At 45.4% G+C, this 15,330-nt stretch overlaps 1 protein-coding gene across 1 annotated transcript in view; it reads right to left on the bottom strand.

Moving 5' to 3' along the window:
* The window catches only part of CUL1 (cullin 1), a 359,727-nt gene that overhangs the window by 222,826 nt on the left and 121,571 nt on the right, over positions 1–15,330 (bottom strand). Inside the window, exon 5 of the mRNA XM_029589582.1 lies at positions 9,494–9,544. Coding sequence (XP_029445442.1) covers positions 9,494–9,544 — 51 coding nt within the window. The remainder of the gene's footprint in view (positions 1–9,493; positions 9,545–15,330) is intronic.

Here is a 15,330-nt window from a genome sequence, read left to right as displayed (position 1 = left end):
GCCTAGGCCCCACGAGTAAAGCTGCTCCTACGTGTCTACCCCAGTTCGGACAGCTAAGAACTCCCATCTATGTTGGTACCCCTGAGTCCCTTCCCCCCCAGATACTCACATCCATCCACCATACAAACTGAAACGTAACACCGCTATTTTGCTCCAAGAGGCGCAAGGCCGTCCCCCCACACAGACCATGCATAAACGTCTGTACTTGGGCAACCTCCCCCTAGGTCCCCTCTCCCCTCAACCCAGATTCACTTGAAGAAGTGCCTTCAACCAAACCCCAGTAAACATTTGAACCTTTGGCATCGCAACATAGGCCCTCACAGTGTTCCTGGGCCCGATACACCAGTAGAGATAACAGCTGCCAGGTCAGCAAGGCCTGGCCAAACCAGATTTTCAAGTTAAAGTTCAGTCCAATAGTACTCACAACAGTTCAGACTAGAAAGAAAACGGAAATCGCGTGTCCAGTGTAGTTTCCGAGATCAGGTTGCGTTTGCCAAGGCAAGGAGTTTATGAAAGTCGTTGCCTGTTTTTTGGTAGTAAAAAACAGCACTTTATTTTCATGGGAGACCCTCAATTTAGCTGGGTATAATAGCGCAAAGCGAATCCCCCGTTTGTGGAGCTCCGATCAGGCAGGTGACATTTCTCTGCGTTGGGCCGCTGTGGAGGCTGAGAAATCATTGAACAGGAAATGCGATTGCCTTGGAATAAGACTGCAGTTATGTTGGCGGAAAGCCCGCAGAAGCTGAGTCTTGTGCGCCCAATTTAGTATATGGGCCATCACTGGCCGAGGCCTGGTAGCATTTTCCCGCGGCGGCTCGACTCGGTGTATGCGCTCACATCGAAGGCGGTCGCCAGGGAGGGTAAGTTTCAGGTGGTCGGGGAGCCAGCGTTCCATGAAATCGTACAGCGCCTCCTCTAACGACTCAGACAGATCAATGATTTTTAGGTTGTTTCTGCGATTGCGGTTCTCTTGGTTCTCAAGTCTGTGTAACAGGGTGACCTGTTGGGCCTGCATTGATCCTGTGCTCAGCCACCATGGTCAGAGAGGCACTGCTCAGCCTGATCTAATCTCTTTGCTTGCCCCTCCATAGCTCGCTGGATCTCCTCCATTGTGGTTTGAATTTTGATGAGCCTCTCATTCAGGGCCATGGTAACACTACTGGAGATTTGTTGCAGAGCTGCTGCCGACACGGTGTCCAGCGTTCTTGCGGGTTCAGGCGCAGCCGCCAATTTGGAATCGCTGCCTCTTCTTACCATGGTGCTGCAGGTGCTGTGATGCCGCATCCCTTTCTCCCTGCGAAATTTCGGGGCCGTTTGCACCCCGGTCCTGATCACTGCCCAGAGCTCCCTCCCAATTTGAAAAACACCATGTTTTGGGGCCAAATAGCGAGGAAAGTGGAGAGGGGACCACAGAGCTCTTTCCCCCTGCTTCCGACTCAGCTACGTCATTGCCGGAAGAGCCATAGTCTATTATCCCATGACTTTTTAGTTCTCTTAGAAGCTTCTAATGCGGGACTTTGTTGAACGCCTTCTGAAAATCCAAATATACCACATCTACTCGTTCACCTTTGTCCACATGTTTATTCACTCCTTCAAAAAAATGTAGGAAATTGGTGAGACAAGACTTCCCTTGGGTAAATTCACACTGGCTGTATCCCATTAAACCATGTCTATCTAAATGTTTTGTGACTTTATTCTTTATAACAGTTTCCACGATTTTTCCCAGCACTGAAGTCAGGCTCACCGGTCTATAGCTTCCCGGATCACCCCTGGAGCCCTTTTTAAACATCAGGGTTACATTAGCCATCTTCAGTCTTCAGGTACAACGGATGATTTTAATGAGAGGTTACAAATTAGCTGAAATAGGTCTGAAATCTCAATTTTTAGTTCTTTCAGAACTCTGGGATGTGTGCCATCTGGTGCAGGTGATTTACTACTCTTCAGTTTGTCAATCTGGGCTACCATATCTTCCAGGTTCACTGTGATTTGGTTCAATTCATCTGAGTCATCACCCTTGAAAACCTCTGGAACGGGTATCTCCCCGACATCCTCTTCAAAAAACACTGAAGCAAAGAAATTGTTTAATCTTTCCACAATGCCTTATATTCCCTAAGTGCCCCTTTAACCCCTCGATCATCTAACAGTCCAACCGACTCCCTCTCAGACTTTCTGCTTTGGATAAATTTTAAAGTTTTTATTTTTATTTTTTGCTTCTACAGAGAACTTCTTTTCAAATTCTCTCTTATCCTGTCTTATCAATTTCTTATATTTAACTTGCAAATGCTTATGCTTAATCTTATTTTCTTCTCATGGATCCTTCTTTCAATTTTTCAATGAAGATCTTTTGGTTAAAATAGCCTCTTTCACCTCACTTTTTAGCCATGCCGGCAATCGCTTGACCTTCATTCCACCTTTCTTAATGTGAAGAATACATATGGATTGTGCTTCTAGGATTTTTTTATTTTTTTTTTTAAACAATGTTCATGCATGTTGCACACTTTTTACTTTTGTAGCTGCACCTTTTTTTTTTTTTTTTTTTTTTTTTTTTTACTTATTTTTCTCATTTTCTCAAAGATTCCCTTTTGAAAGTTTAGTGCTAGAGCCATGGATTTACTTTACTGTCCCCCTTCCAGTCTAATTCAAATATGATAATGTTGAGATTACTTACCTGATAATCTCCTTTTCCTTAGTGTGGACAGATGGACTCAGAACGAATGGGTATAGTATGCTCGTGCTAGCAGTTGGAGACGGATCTGACGTCAGCACGGGTATATATACCCCCACAGGAAGCATAGCAACTCAGTAATCTTCCTTGCAAAAGCTGTTATGGATGTGTGTACTGACGCTCAGTGAAAATAGTGAAATATGATTCCCCTGACTGATTGATAGTAGCTGGAGACCGCCAGCAGTCACAACCGGAAGGCGTTGACACCAGGTAGAGTGTACGCACTGATGGAAACAAGTGACATGGCTCACCTTGAATCGGTGAAACCCATGTACACAGGCAGCAGGGCGGGATGCTGAGTCCATCTGTCTACACTAAGGAAAAGGAGATTATCAGGTAAGTAATCTCAACATTTCCTGGCGTGTAGCCAGATGGACTCAGAACGAATGGGATGTACAAAAGCTTTACTCCCAGCCTGGGCGGGAGGCTGCCTGAGGACCATGTAGTACCACCCTCGCAAATGCGGAGTCCTCCCTGGCCTGGACATCCAGACAGTAGAACCTGGAGAAGGTATGGAGGGAGGACCATGTCACCGCTTTACATATTTCTGCAGGTGACAGCATCCTGGATTCCGCCCAGGATTCCACTTGTGCTCTGGTAGAATGAGCCTTGACTTGTAGAGGCGGAGACTTCCCAGCCTCCACGTAAGCTGCTCTGATAACTTCTTTAATCCAGCAGGCGATGGTGGGCCGAGAGGCCGCTTCCCCTTGTCTTTTCCCGCTGTGCAGGACGAACAGATGGTCCGTCTTTCGGACTTCTTGTGTCACTTCCAGATATCTGGGCAGCAATCTGCCAATGTCGAGATGGCGTAGTAAACGCCCTTCTTCAGATTTCTTCAAACCCGCCGTAGTAGGCAAGGATATGGTTTGATTAAGATGAAACTGTGAAACCACTTTAGGTAGAAAGGAGGGAACCGTCCGAAGATGGATAGCCTCAGGAGTGATTCTGAGAAAGGGATCACGGCAGGACAGTGCTTGTAGTTCTGAGATGCGGCGTGCTGAACAGACAGCCAGCAAGAACACCATTTTCAATGTTAGAGAACGGAGAGACAGGCCCCAAAGGGGTCTGAAGGTGGATCCCGTGAGGAAATCCAAAACAAGGTTGAGGTTCCATAAAGGCCCCTTTATGGCACTTCAGTGGCGGACGAATATGCTTGACTCCTTTCAGGAAGCGAGAAACATCTGGGTGCTTGGCAATGGTCTTGCCATCCCTCCTGGGACCGTAGCAAGACAGCACAGCCACCTGAACCTTGATGGCGCTGAGGGAGAGACCCTTCTGAAGTCCATCTTGCAGGAAATCCAACACAATAGGGATTGTGGTCGCATGTGGATTGGTGCCATGAGTGTCGCACCATGCTTCAAATACTCTCCAGATCCTTACATAAGTGAGGGATGTGGAAAAATTGCAAGCTCGGAGGAGTGTTTCTATCACGGGCTCCGAGTAACCTCTTTTCTTCAGTCTAGCCCTCTCAATGGCCAGACCGTAAGAGAGAATCGAGCTGGGTCCTCGTGGAGGATGGGACCTTGACGTAGAAGGTCCCGGAGAGGAGGCAGGGGAAGAGGCTCCCCTGCCAGTAGTCTTCTCATGTCCACGTACCAGGGTCTTCTTGGCCAGTCTGGTGCCACTAGCAGAACTAGGCCCCGGTGTTTCTGAATCTTGTGGATGATGGCGCCAAGCAGAGGCCACGGAGGAAAAGCGTATAGCAGAGTCCCTGGAGGCCATGGCTGAACCAGGGCATCGATTCCGTGTGAGAACGGGTCGCGCTTGCGGCTGAAGTATCTGGGTACTTGAGTATTGGACTTGTCCGCCAGTAAATCCATGTCCGGAATCCCCCAGTGATCCACAATCATCTGGAAGGCTGTGGGTGACAGCTGCCACTCTCCCGGATTTAGGCTTCCCGGCAATGTGGACGGCGGAGATATCCTGCAGATTCGCCTCTGCCCAAGCCATCAGTGGGGCGATCTCCAGAGATACTTGTCGGCTTCTGGTTCCGCCCTGACGGTTGATGTATGCCACCGTGGTGGCGTTGTCGGACATCACTCTGACTGCTCTGTTCTTCAGTCTGTGAGCAAATCGAAGGCATGCCAATCGGACTGCCCAAGCCTCTAGATGGTTGATGTTCCACGCTGACTCTTCTCTGTTCCACCGCCCTTGTGTGGTAAGTCCTTCGCAGTGGGCTCCCCAGCCGCTCAGGCTGGCATCTGTGGTGAGCAGAGTCCACGTGGGAGAGGACATCCTCGACCCCCTGCTCATGTGGTTGGACTGCAACCACCATCGTAACTGGGTCCGTACTCTGGCCGGCAGAGGTAGGTGCGTGGAATAGTTCCGTAGACGGGGGCTCCAGCGGGAGAGCAGGGAGTGTTGTAGAGGTCTCATATGGACCCTTGCCCAAGGTACCACTTCCAGGGTGGAAGCCATGAGACCGAGAACCTGCAGATAATCCCAAGCTATGGGCCGACTGGCTCCCATCAAATACTGGATACGCATCTGAAGTTTCAACCTTCTCTTGGTAGTGAGACTGACTGTGGAAAACACGCTCAGCGAGCGTGCAGACTCTCCAAACTGCTTTGGAGACGGAAATTACTGAGTTGCTACGCTTCCTGTGGGGGTATATATACCCGTGCTGTCGTCAGATCCGTCTCCAACTGCTAGCACGAGCATACTATACCCATTCGTTCTGAGTCCATCTGGCTACACGCCAGGAAATGTTATGATTACTATTGCCACCATCGTACCTCTCTCACCAAATCATGCACTCCACTGAGAATTATATCTAAAATTGCTCCCTTTCGTCGGTTCCTGAACCAGTTGCTCCATAAAACTGTCATTTATTCCATCCAGGAACTTTCTCTCTCTCTAGCATGTCCTGATGTTTCACTTACCCAGTCAATACTGGGGTAACAAATCTTCCATTATTACTGCACTATCAATTTGGTTAGCTTCCCTAGTTTCTCTTAGCATTTCACTGTCTGTCTCACCCTCTTGGCCAGGTGGATGGGAGTATACTCCTATCACTATATTCTACTCATACAGATTCGATTGTGCATTTAGTCTCATGCAGGATCTTTATCCTGTTGGACTCTATGCCATCCCGGACATAAAGAGCCACCCTGCCACCAAGATACTCCTGTCTGTCATTGCGATATAATTTGTAGCCTGGTATAGCACTATCCCATTGGTTATCCTCTTTCCACCAAGTCTATGAGATGCCAAGTAAGTCTAATTCAACATTCACTGCTGTACACTCTAATTCTCCCATTTTACTTCTTAGACTTCTGGCATTAGCATACAAACATTTCAAAGTGTGTTTTTTGTTTGTATTAATATTCTGCTTTTCAGATGACAGGGATAAACTGGAATCTTTTAGCTGCGGTGAATTTTTAATTATAGGCACTTGAGCTACTTATCTTATTATTGGAACCTCTCTGTTGGGATAACCTAACTCTAATGCTTCATTAGTATCCTTCAAAGATTCCTCCCTCCGAGCTATGCGCTGCTGAGCGACTGTTGGCTTTCCATTTTGATTTAGTTTAAAAGCTGCTCTATCTCCTTTTAAAAGGTTAACGCCAACAGCCTGGTTAAGGTGGAGTCCATCCCGTTGGAAAAGACTCCCCCTTCCCCAAAAGGTTCCCCAGTTCCTTACAAAACTGAATCCCTCTTCCTTGTACCAACTTCTTATCCATACATTGAGACTCCGGAGCTCTGCCTGCCTCTGGAGACCTGCGCATAGAACAGGGAGCATTTCAGAGAACACTACACTGGAGGTTCTGGATTTCAGCTTTCTATCCAAGAGCTTAAATTTGGCTTCCAGAACCTCCCCTCCCACATTTTCCTATGTCATTGGTGCCCACATGTAACACGACAGCAGGCTCCTCCCAAGAACTGTCTAAAATCCTATCTAGGGACGCGTGAAGACTGCCACCTTTGCACCAGGTAGGCATATTATCAGGCGATCCTCATGCCCACCAGCCACCCAGCTGTTTACATTCCTAATAATCAAATCGCCAACTATTAGGGCTGACCTAACCCTTCCCTCCTGGGCAGTAGCCCTGGGAGACACATCCTCGGTGCGAGAGGACAATGCACCACGTGGAAAGCAAGTCCTTGCTTCAGGATCAGTTCCTGCTGCACCAGATTGATGCTCTCTGATCATGAGAACTTCCTCCTCCAAGGCAGCACCAGAGTTGGGTCTCATCTATATCTCTCTCTTTCTGCTACATCTCCTCCAGGTCTGCCACTCTAGCTTCCAGAGATCGTACTCGTTCTCTGAGAGACAGAAGCTCCTTGCATCGGATGCACACGTACAATTTCTCACTGGCAGGTAAAAAATCATACATGTGAAACTTGATGCAGAAGACTGGGAAGCCCACATCTTGCTGCTGGGCTGCTGCCTTCATCTTAAATTTGCAAAGTTCCTAGTTAGGTTTTAGGTTGCTGTGGGAATAGGACTGCGTACAATTAGGGTCATTTAAATGTATTAGTGTATTCTCTATATATCAGGTAGTGACCTACAAGGGAATGATTAAACTCTTGATAAGGTGTGGGGAATTTCTGAATTTAAGTTAAAGGGCAACATTTTAAATTTGTATTTATTTATTTAATGTGAACGTGTCACCTGCCTATAAATTAAAGGATGAGCTAAGGGTGGGTGGGAGAGGGGTGGGAGGTTTGGGAAATACAAACTTCTAGTTTTTTGCCTGCCTGACTACCTATTTAATACAAAACACACAAACTTCTGGTTTTTGCCTGCCCACATACACACAAACACACTAAACAATATACTCCAATAGTTTTACTTCTCGCCAATATTTTTAAGTTTTGAAAATTTCCCCAAGCAGTACTTACTGATTCTTTTCAGCCACCAACAATGTGATCCTCTTCTCTTACGGGCCGATACAGTAAAAGTCATGGGACAGCGGGTTAGCGCACGCTCTCCTGTGCGTGCGATTTAGTATCGGCCCGCATGCAAATGAGGGCCCGCGGTAAAAAGAGGCGCTAGGGACACTAGCGCGTCCCTAGCGCCTCTTTTTTGACACGAGCGGTGGCTGTCAGTGAGTTTGACAGCTGACACTCAATTTTGCCGGCAGTTCTCAAACCCACTGACAGCTACGGGTTCGGAACCCGGACGCCGGCAAAATTGAGAGTCCCATTTTCAACCCGCGAGCCGATTAAAAATTTTTTTTTTTTATTATTTTTAATAACTTTTGGGGCCTCCGACTTAATATCTTGTCAATTTGCCATCCGTTGGGTGTCTTGTCAAATTGCCATCCGTGCCCTAAAATGGGCACGGATGGCAATTTGACAAGACACCCAACAGGTTCAATTGATACCTGATGGACAACAGGAAGAACCCACTGGTCTAAAGTTTTACTGGGCCACTGGTTCACAAAGAACTGCAGGCTGCCCCCGACCAGAAGGTCCAATGTTGCAGGTATGGGCGACTGGCCTATGCTCCCCTAAGGCCCAGTCAAAACCCCATCCCTGGAGTTGACCGAGGCACCGGCTCTGCTGTCTGGGATGGCTGCAGGAACCCTGTTGGTGTTGACGGTAGCGAGGGGATGGAGGATAGTACTTCCTTTGGCAAAAGACTTCCTTTGTTCCTATCTTGCCAGCCTCTTAAGAGGATGGGTATAGAGTGCTGGTGGAGAGTTGGAGGGTTTCATGCTGGTCCTGAAGTTGGGCCATGGCATCCCTCCCTATTGCTGAAGAGCTTCTCTCCAGTAAACAGCACGTACGCAAGTAGGTCCTGTATCTCTGGTCGGAGATCTGAGGCCCGCAGCCATGCCATTCTATGGACACCGATTCTCTCTGCAGAGTCTCTCAATCCTGTCTCAGAAAAACTGAGGTCACTTGGACCTCGTGTTTTTTGCACTCCCAAGTCCTTATGCACCAGCGACATAAGGGTGTCCTACTGCTGTTGAGGCAGCTGCTTGGCCACCTCCTGCAGCTGCTTCCAGAAGTCCCGCTGGTTGTGGCTCATGTAGAGCTGGTAGGCAGCAATGCAGGCAATGAGCATGGCGCCTTGAAACACCTTTGTCGCAAGAGCATCCAGTGCTCTGTGGTCCTTCCCCGGGCACGAAAGGAAACCTACCAGAATCGCAAAAAACTCTGACTAGGAACACTATGGGAAGGTACTGAGAGGGACCTGGCGATGGAATAACAGAAAAACCCCCGCAAAAAACGTGAGAAAAGGAAAGTTTTCCACAAGGCCAAAAACAGCCAAAAGTGAGCTCACTTATACTGTGAAGCTTACAGCTCCGTGGATAGAGAGATTGGAGAGGGACCACGCATGGATGTATGTTATAGGGCATGCTGGACATGCTCAGTTTGCCTAGTCAAAGTTCTAGAAACTTTGATTTAAGTTTTCTGCATCAGGGCTCCTCCAACTGATGATGGCACTCGTGTGAGGACTACCATTCTGCTTGTCCTTGGAGACAAAAAGTTACAACAGATTATCGCAGTCCTTCATTTTTATTCTCTTGCCATTAGAGATCCTCTAATTCCAGTTTTTAAAATGCCATTTGAGTGCATCTTTATACTCGCAGCAAACTTCAGTCCTGCATCAAGCATTTCAAAGAGTCTGCTAGTATGGCAACATATCATCTTTTTTCTAGGACAGTACTGTTTATACCTGGGTTGCTGTTTCTGGTGATACACCCCACGACTAATAATCTTTCTAAAATTGTCCAGTATCAAACACTGATTGTAGCTTATAGTCAGGCTCAATAAACATATCAGAATACAAGCGTGAACATGCTAAATACCTACCTGCTTATTTAGTGGCCTGAACAAACAGTCTCTCCAAGTCACCAGGGCAAGCTAGGATAAACAAATATATAAAAACATTTATAAATAGCAAAGTAAATTGTTCTTATATAAAATAGTAATCTACCATTTATCATTTAAAGAAGAACATATGGAGGAAAGCTTGAAGAAATAGATTTCTACAAAAGGTGATCCTTCATTTCTAATCTGGCTCATTACAGTACTGACCTATGTTTATAAAATTTGAACTGGGCACTGCCGCTGCCTATGTCTGCCATTAGACTTAGATTGTCTGTTCTGTATATAAGATCAGTGAGTAGGGAACCTCTCTGTCAGAGTAATTTCTACATAAGGATTCTGGAAAGTTTAGGATAGTGCAAATCTGAACTATGTAATTTTTCAGCATCTCCAGGAAAAATAAACAGACAAAAAAGAAAAAGAGCATCTCCAAAGTTTAATGATATAGTGCAGATCATAACAATCCATGTGCTCTGTGTTTGTCTACTTTCATTAGAATGTGTAACTGCAGTAACATGAGGTTTCAATGTATTTTCTACAAAGGGGATAAGCTTTAGATATGGTACAAGTTGATGAGGATAGATATAGCAAAAGCCTTATGTTTTAAATGAGCATGATTTAGATAAGATACATGTCAATGCAAAAAAAAAACCAAAAAAACAAACCCACTTATTTCAGTTCAGCCTAGTGCAGAATTTCCCAACCTTTCAAGACCATCTTTTGCTGGGACAAGGGGTTACAGTACGAGCCACAGGAAAGCAAAGTTGCTTACCTACAACAGGCGTTCTCTCAGGAAAGAAAAATTGTCACAACAGTGCGCTGTGTGAACGCATTCGACACCAAAATTTCTGAGCTTTCTGAAAAAGTCAAAAGGCCTTTATTGCATGTGTGCATGAGTTCCAGCACTGGTGTGGTCTCACATCTCCTCTAAGTTCCATTTATTTAGCTTTGACTAGGAGAGAACAACTCCAAAAGAGGAAGTGGAAGGGATTGTGTGATTTGCTGTCTTCAGAGAACATCTGTTATAGGTAAGCAACTTTGCTTTATCTGGCGAAAGCTGGTTCACTGAGTCACTCAAGTGGAATACCCTAGCTCATTTTTGTTAGAGCAAGCATAATGGCCTGCTCCTGATGACATTGTTTATGGACATTCTATTGCTTTTCTCAATTTATTCATGTTATTGATTTTATTATTTTAGTTCTGATGTTTTACTCTTATGCGTGTGCATTAGTGCTTTGGTATTTTCATTTATGTATTTATTACGTATTTTTTATTGTTATCCGCCTGGAACCTTAAATGTGCAGAACAGCAATTTTTTTAAATAAATAAGAACGAGGGTCAGATTTAAGATTTTGGCACCCACAGGCAGGACCAAATAGTGAAGACAGGGGTTCCCACCGCAGAGGTCCCAGCAAGGGATTCACCCCCAAAAATTAGAAAAGGGGAGGGGGAAGTTGTTGGGTCAAAGTGCCACAATGGTGCCTTTTAGAACTGGCATTGGAACATGGCCATAATGAAAGAGGAAGAAGGCTCCTGACCAGGTATTTGGAGCTCTAGGCAGTTTCTCATGACTAAATCCAGGCCTCCTAAAGACTGTCTTTAACAAAAATAAACCGAGACCTACAAGACGACTGCCAACAAACTGGTAACATTTTTTTGGGCAAAACTGACAATCAAAAATAATAAACCCGAGGGAAAATGGAGGAGGGCTCCATCCCTCATTCAAACAAAAATGAAATGTCATTTTATGGTATAAACTCTACATTGCAACCTTGCAAATCTCCTCAATGGAGGAAGAACTTATACAGGTATCAGACATCACCATAGCTCTAACATTATGGGCCTTGACATGCACTTCTAAGGTCTGATCTGCCCAGGCATAACAAAAGGAGATGCAATATGCAATCCAATTAGAAATGGTGCATTGTTTTCACTGCATTTCCAGGTCTATTAATGTCAAAAGAAACAAGAAGCTGGTGAACCTTCTATAGGCTTTTTAGTCTGTTGTAGAAGAAGATGTGCTGGCAGGTCCGCTGTGTGACCTGTTCAATAGATCCCTAGAAACAGGAGTGGTGCCGAGTGATTGGAGAAGAGCGGTGGCGGCTTCACTAGAGTGGGAACAGAGAAGAGGCTGGTAACTACAGACCAGTTAGCCTCACTCGGTGGTGGGAAAAGTTATGGCGTCACTGTTGAAAGAGAGAATAGTGAACTATCTACAGTCGGGAGAATTGCTGGACCACAGGCAGCATGGATTCACCAGGGGAAGATCCTGTCAGACAAATCTGATTGACCTTTTTGACTGGGTAACCAAGGAATTGGATCAAGGAAGAACACTAGATGTCATCTACTTGGATTTCAGCAAAGCTTTTGATACGGTCCCGCACAGGAGACTGGTGAATAAAATAAGCTTAGGAGTGAGTGCAGAGGTGTTGGCCTGGATTACAAACTGGTTGACGAACAGAAGACAATGTGTGATGGTAAATGGAACTCTCTCTGAGAAAGAGCGGTTTTAAGCGGTGTACCGCAAGGCTCGGTGTTAAGACCGGTCATGTTCAATATCTTTGTGAGCGACATTGCGGATGGGATAGAAGGTAAGGTTTGTCTTTTTGCGGATGACACTAAGACCTGCAACAGAGTGGACACGCCGGAAGGAGTGGAGAGAATGAGACGGGATTTAAGGAAGCTGGAAGAGTGGTCGAAGATACGGCAGCTGAGATTCAATGCCAAGAAGTGCAGAATCATGCATATGGGGAATGGAAATCCGAATGAACTGTATTCAATGGGGGGAAAAAGGCTGATGTGCACGGAGCAGGAGAGAGACCTTGGGGTGATAGTGTCTAATGATCTGAAGTCGGCGAAACAATGTGACAAGGCGATAGCTAAAGCCAGAAAAATGCTGGGCTGCATAGAGAGAGGAATATCGAGTAAGAAAAGGGAAGTAATTATCCCCTTGTACAGGTCCTTGGTGAGGCCTTACCTGGAGTACTGTGTTCAGTTCTGGAGACCGTACCGCCAAAGAGACAGAGACAAAATGGAGGTGGTCCAAAGAAGGGCGACCAAAAAGGTGGATGGTCTTCATCGAATGACTTATGAGGAGAGATTGAAGAATCTAAATATGTACACCATGGAGGAAAGGAGGAGCAGAAGTGATATGATACAGACTTTCAGATACTTGAAAGGTTTTAATGATCCAAAGACAATGACAAACTTTTTCCGTTGGAAAAAAATCAGCAGAACCGGGGGTCATGATCTGAAGCTCCAGGGAGGAAGACTCAGAACAGGGAGGAAGACTCAGAACCAATGTCAGGAAATATTTCTTCACAGAGAGGGTGGTGGATGCCTGGAATGCTCTTCTGGAGGAAGTGGTGAACACCAGAACTGTGAAGGACTTCAAAGGGGCGTGGGATAAACACTGTGGATCCATAAAGTCTAGAGGACGTGAAGGAAGAGTGGGTGGCTCGTGGGAATGACGGTTACTACCTGGAGATAATACCCTTATTCAATAAACATACACACGGTTAATGCGACTCCAACATTGATCTAAGCTTCAACGGCAAGAGGAAATGTGGAAAAAAGGATTTGCATTCACAAAAAAGCGGGGAGTAGCTTGCTTGTTACGGCGGTTACTACCCCAAACCAAATAAGCCTGATACGTCACTTTCAATTCATATCCAGCATAACTCTCTGCTTCAACGGCAGGGGGAATGAAGACAAGTGGATCTATATACAGACAACCACCAACAAGGACTGAATTACATAGTCTGGGTAAACAAATAAGCATGGGTGTAGCTTGCTTATTGCGGCGGTTACTACCCCTAACTAATTAAGCTAAATATTTCACTTAGATGCAGTTCCAACACTGCTCTCTACATTAATGGTGGGGGTGGAAGGGAAATAGAATCAAAAGGTTACTAAGAGCCAAGAGTAACAGTTAAGTATGAGAAAAAAAAAAGTGCGAAACTTGCTGTGCAGACTGGATGGGCCATTTGGTCTTCTTCTGCCGTCATTTCTATGTTTCTATAAGGTAAAGCAAAATTGCTTACCATGTAATAGGTGTTATCCCAGGACAGCAGGATGTAGTCCTCACATATGGGTGACGTCACTGACTGAGCCCTTTCACGGAAAACTTTGTCAAAGTTTCTAGAAACATTTGACTGGCACACTGAGCATGCCCAGCATGCCATGATCCCTCGGACCCACAGGGGTCTCCCTTCAGTCTCGTGTATAGCAATAAGCATTAGCAAAAATAAAATAATAAAACGTATCGGACCCGACTCCGTGGGGTGGCGGGGTGGGTTTCGTGAGGACTACATCCTGCTGTTCTGGGATAACACCTATTACAAGGTAAGCAATTTTGCTTTATCCCAGGACAAGCAGGATGCTAGTCCTCACATATGGGTGATTAGCAAGCTATAGGCTGAGTCATTTTGTAGTGAACCAGCACTGAAGTATTGTTGGAGAAAATGAGGCAGCCTAAAATCACAGCAGGTTGGATATAGAAGGAGTTGGGACTAGGCTGGAAACAATCTGCTTCATTTTTTTGAAGGGGTTAATAAACATGTGGATAAAGGTGAACCGGAAGATGTAGTGTATTTGGATTTTCAGAAGGCGTTTGACAAAGTCCCTCATGAGAGTCTTCTACGAAAACTAAAAAGTCATGGGATAGGAGGCGATGTCCTTTCGTGGATTACAAACTGGTTAAAAGACAGAAAACAGAGTAGGATTAAATGGTCAATTTTCTCAGTGGAAAAGGGTAAACAGTGGAGTGCCTCAGGGATCTGTACTTGGACCGGTGCTTTTCAATATATATATAAATGATCTGGAAAGGAATACGACGAGTGAGGTTATCAAATTTGCGGATGATACAAAATTATTCAGAGTAGTTAAATCACAAGCAGACTGTGATACATTACAGGAGGACCTTGCAAGACTTGAAGATTGGGCATCCAAATGGCAGATGAAATTTAATGTGGACAAGTGCAAGGTGTTGCATATAGGGAAAAATAACCATTGCTGTAGTTACACAATGTTAGGTTCCATATTAGGCGCTACCACCCAGGAAAATGATCTAGGCATCATAGTGGATAATACTTTAAAATAGTCGGCTCAGTGTGCTGCAGCAGTCAAAAAAGCAAATAGAATGTTAGGAATTATTAAGAAGGGAATGGTTAATAGAACGGAAAATGTCATAATGCCTCTATATCGCTCCACAGTGAGACCACACCTTGAATACTGTGTACAATTCTGGTTGCCGCATCTCAAAAAAGATATAGTTGCGATGGAGAAGGTACACAGAAGGGCAACCAAAATGATTAAGGGGATGGAACAGCTTCCCTATGAGGAAAGGCTGAAGAGGTTAGGGCTGTTCAGCTTGGAGAAGAGACGGCTGAGGGGGGATATGATAGAGGACTTTAAGATCATGAGAGGTCTTGAACGAGTAGATGTGACTCTTATTTTCACTTTCGAATAATAGAACGACTAGGGGGCATTCTATGAAGTTAGCAAGTAGCACATTTAAGACTAATCGGAGAAAATTCTTTTTCACTCAACGCACAGTAAAGCTCTGGAATTTGTTGCCAGAGGATGTGGTTAGTGCAGTTAGTGTAGCTGGGTTCAAAAAAGGTTTGGATAAGTTCTTGGAGGAGAAGTCCATTAATGGCTATTAATCAATTTTACTTAGGGAATAGCCACTGCTATTAATTGCATCAGTAGCATGGAATCTTCTTAGTGCTTGGGTAATTGCCAGGTTCTTGTGGCCTGGTTTGGCCTCTGTTGGAAACAGGATGCTGGGCTTGATGGACCCTTGGTCTGACCCAGCATGG

Source organism: Rhinatrema bivittatum, chromosome 2 (genome assembly GCF_901001135.1).
Source record: "Rhinatrema bivittatum chromosome 2, aRhiBiv1.1, whole genome shotgun sequence".
NCBI classification, from domain to species: domain Eukaryota; kingdom Metazoa; phylum Chordata; class Amphibia; order Gymnophiona; family Rhinatrematidae; genus Rhinatrema; species Rhinatrema bivittatum.
Note: the sequence above shows the minus strand (reverse complement) of the source record. Positions and strands in the feature narration are given on the sequence as shown.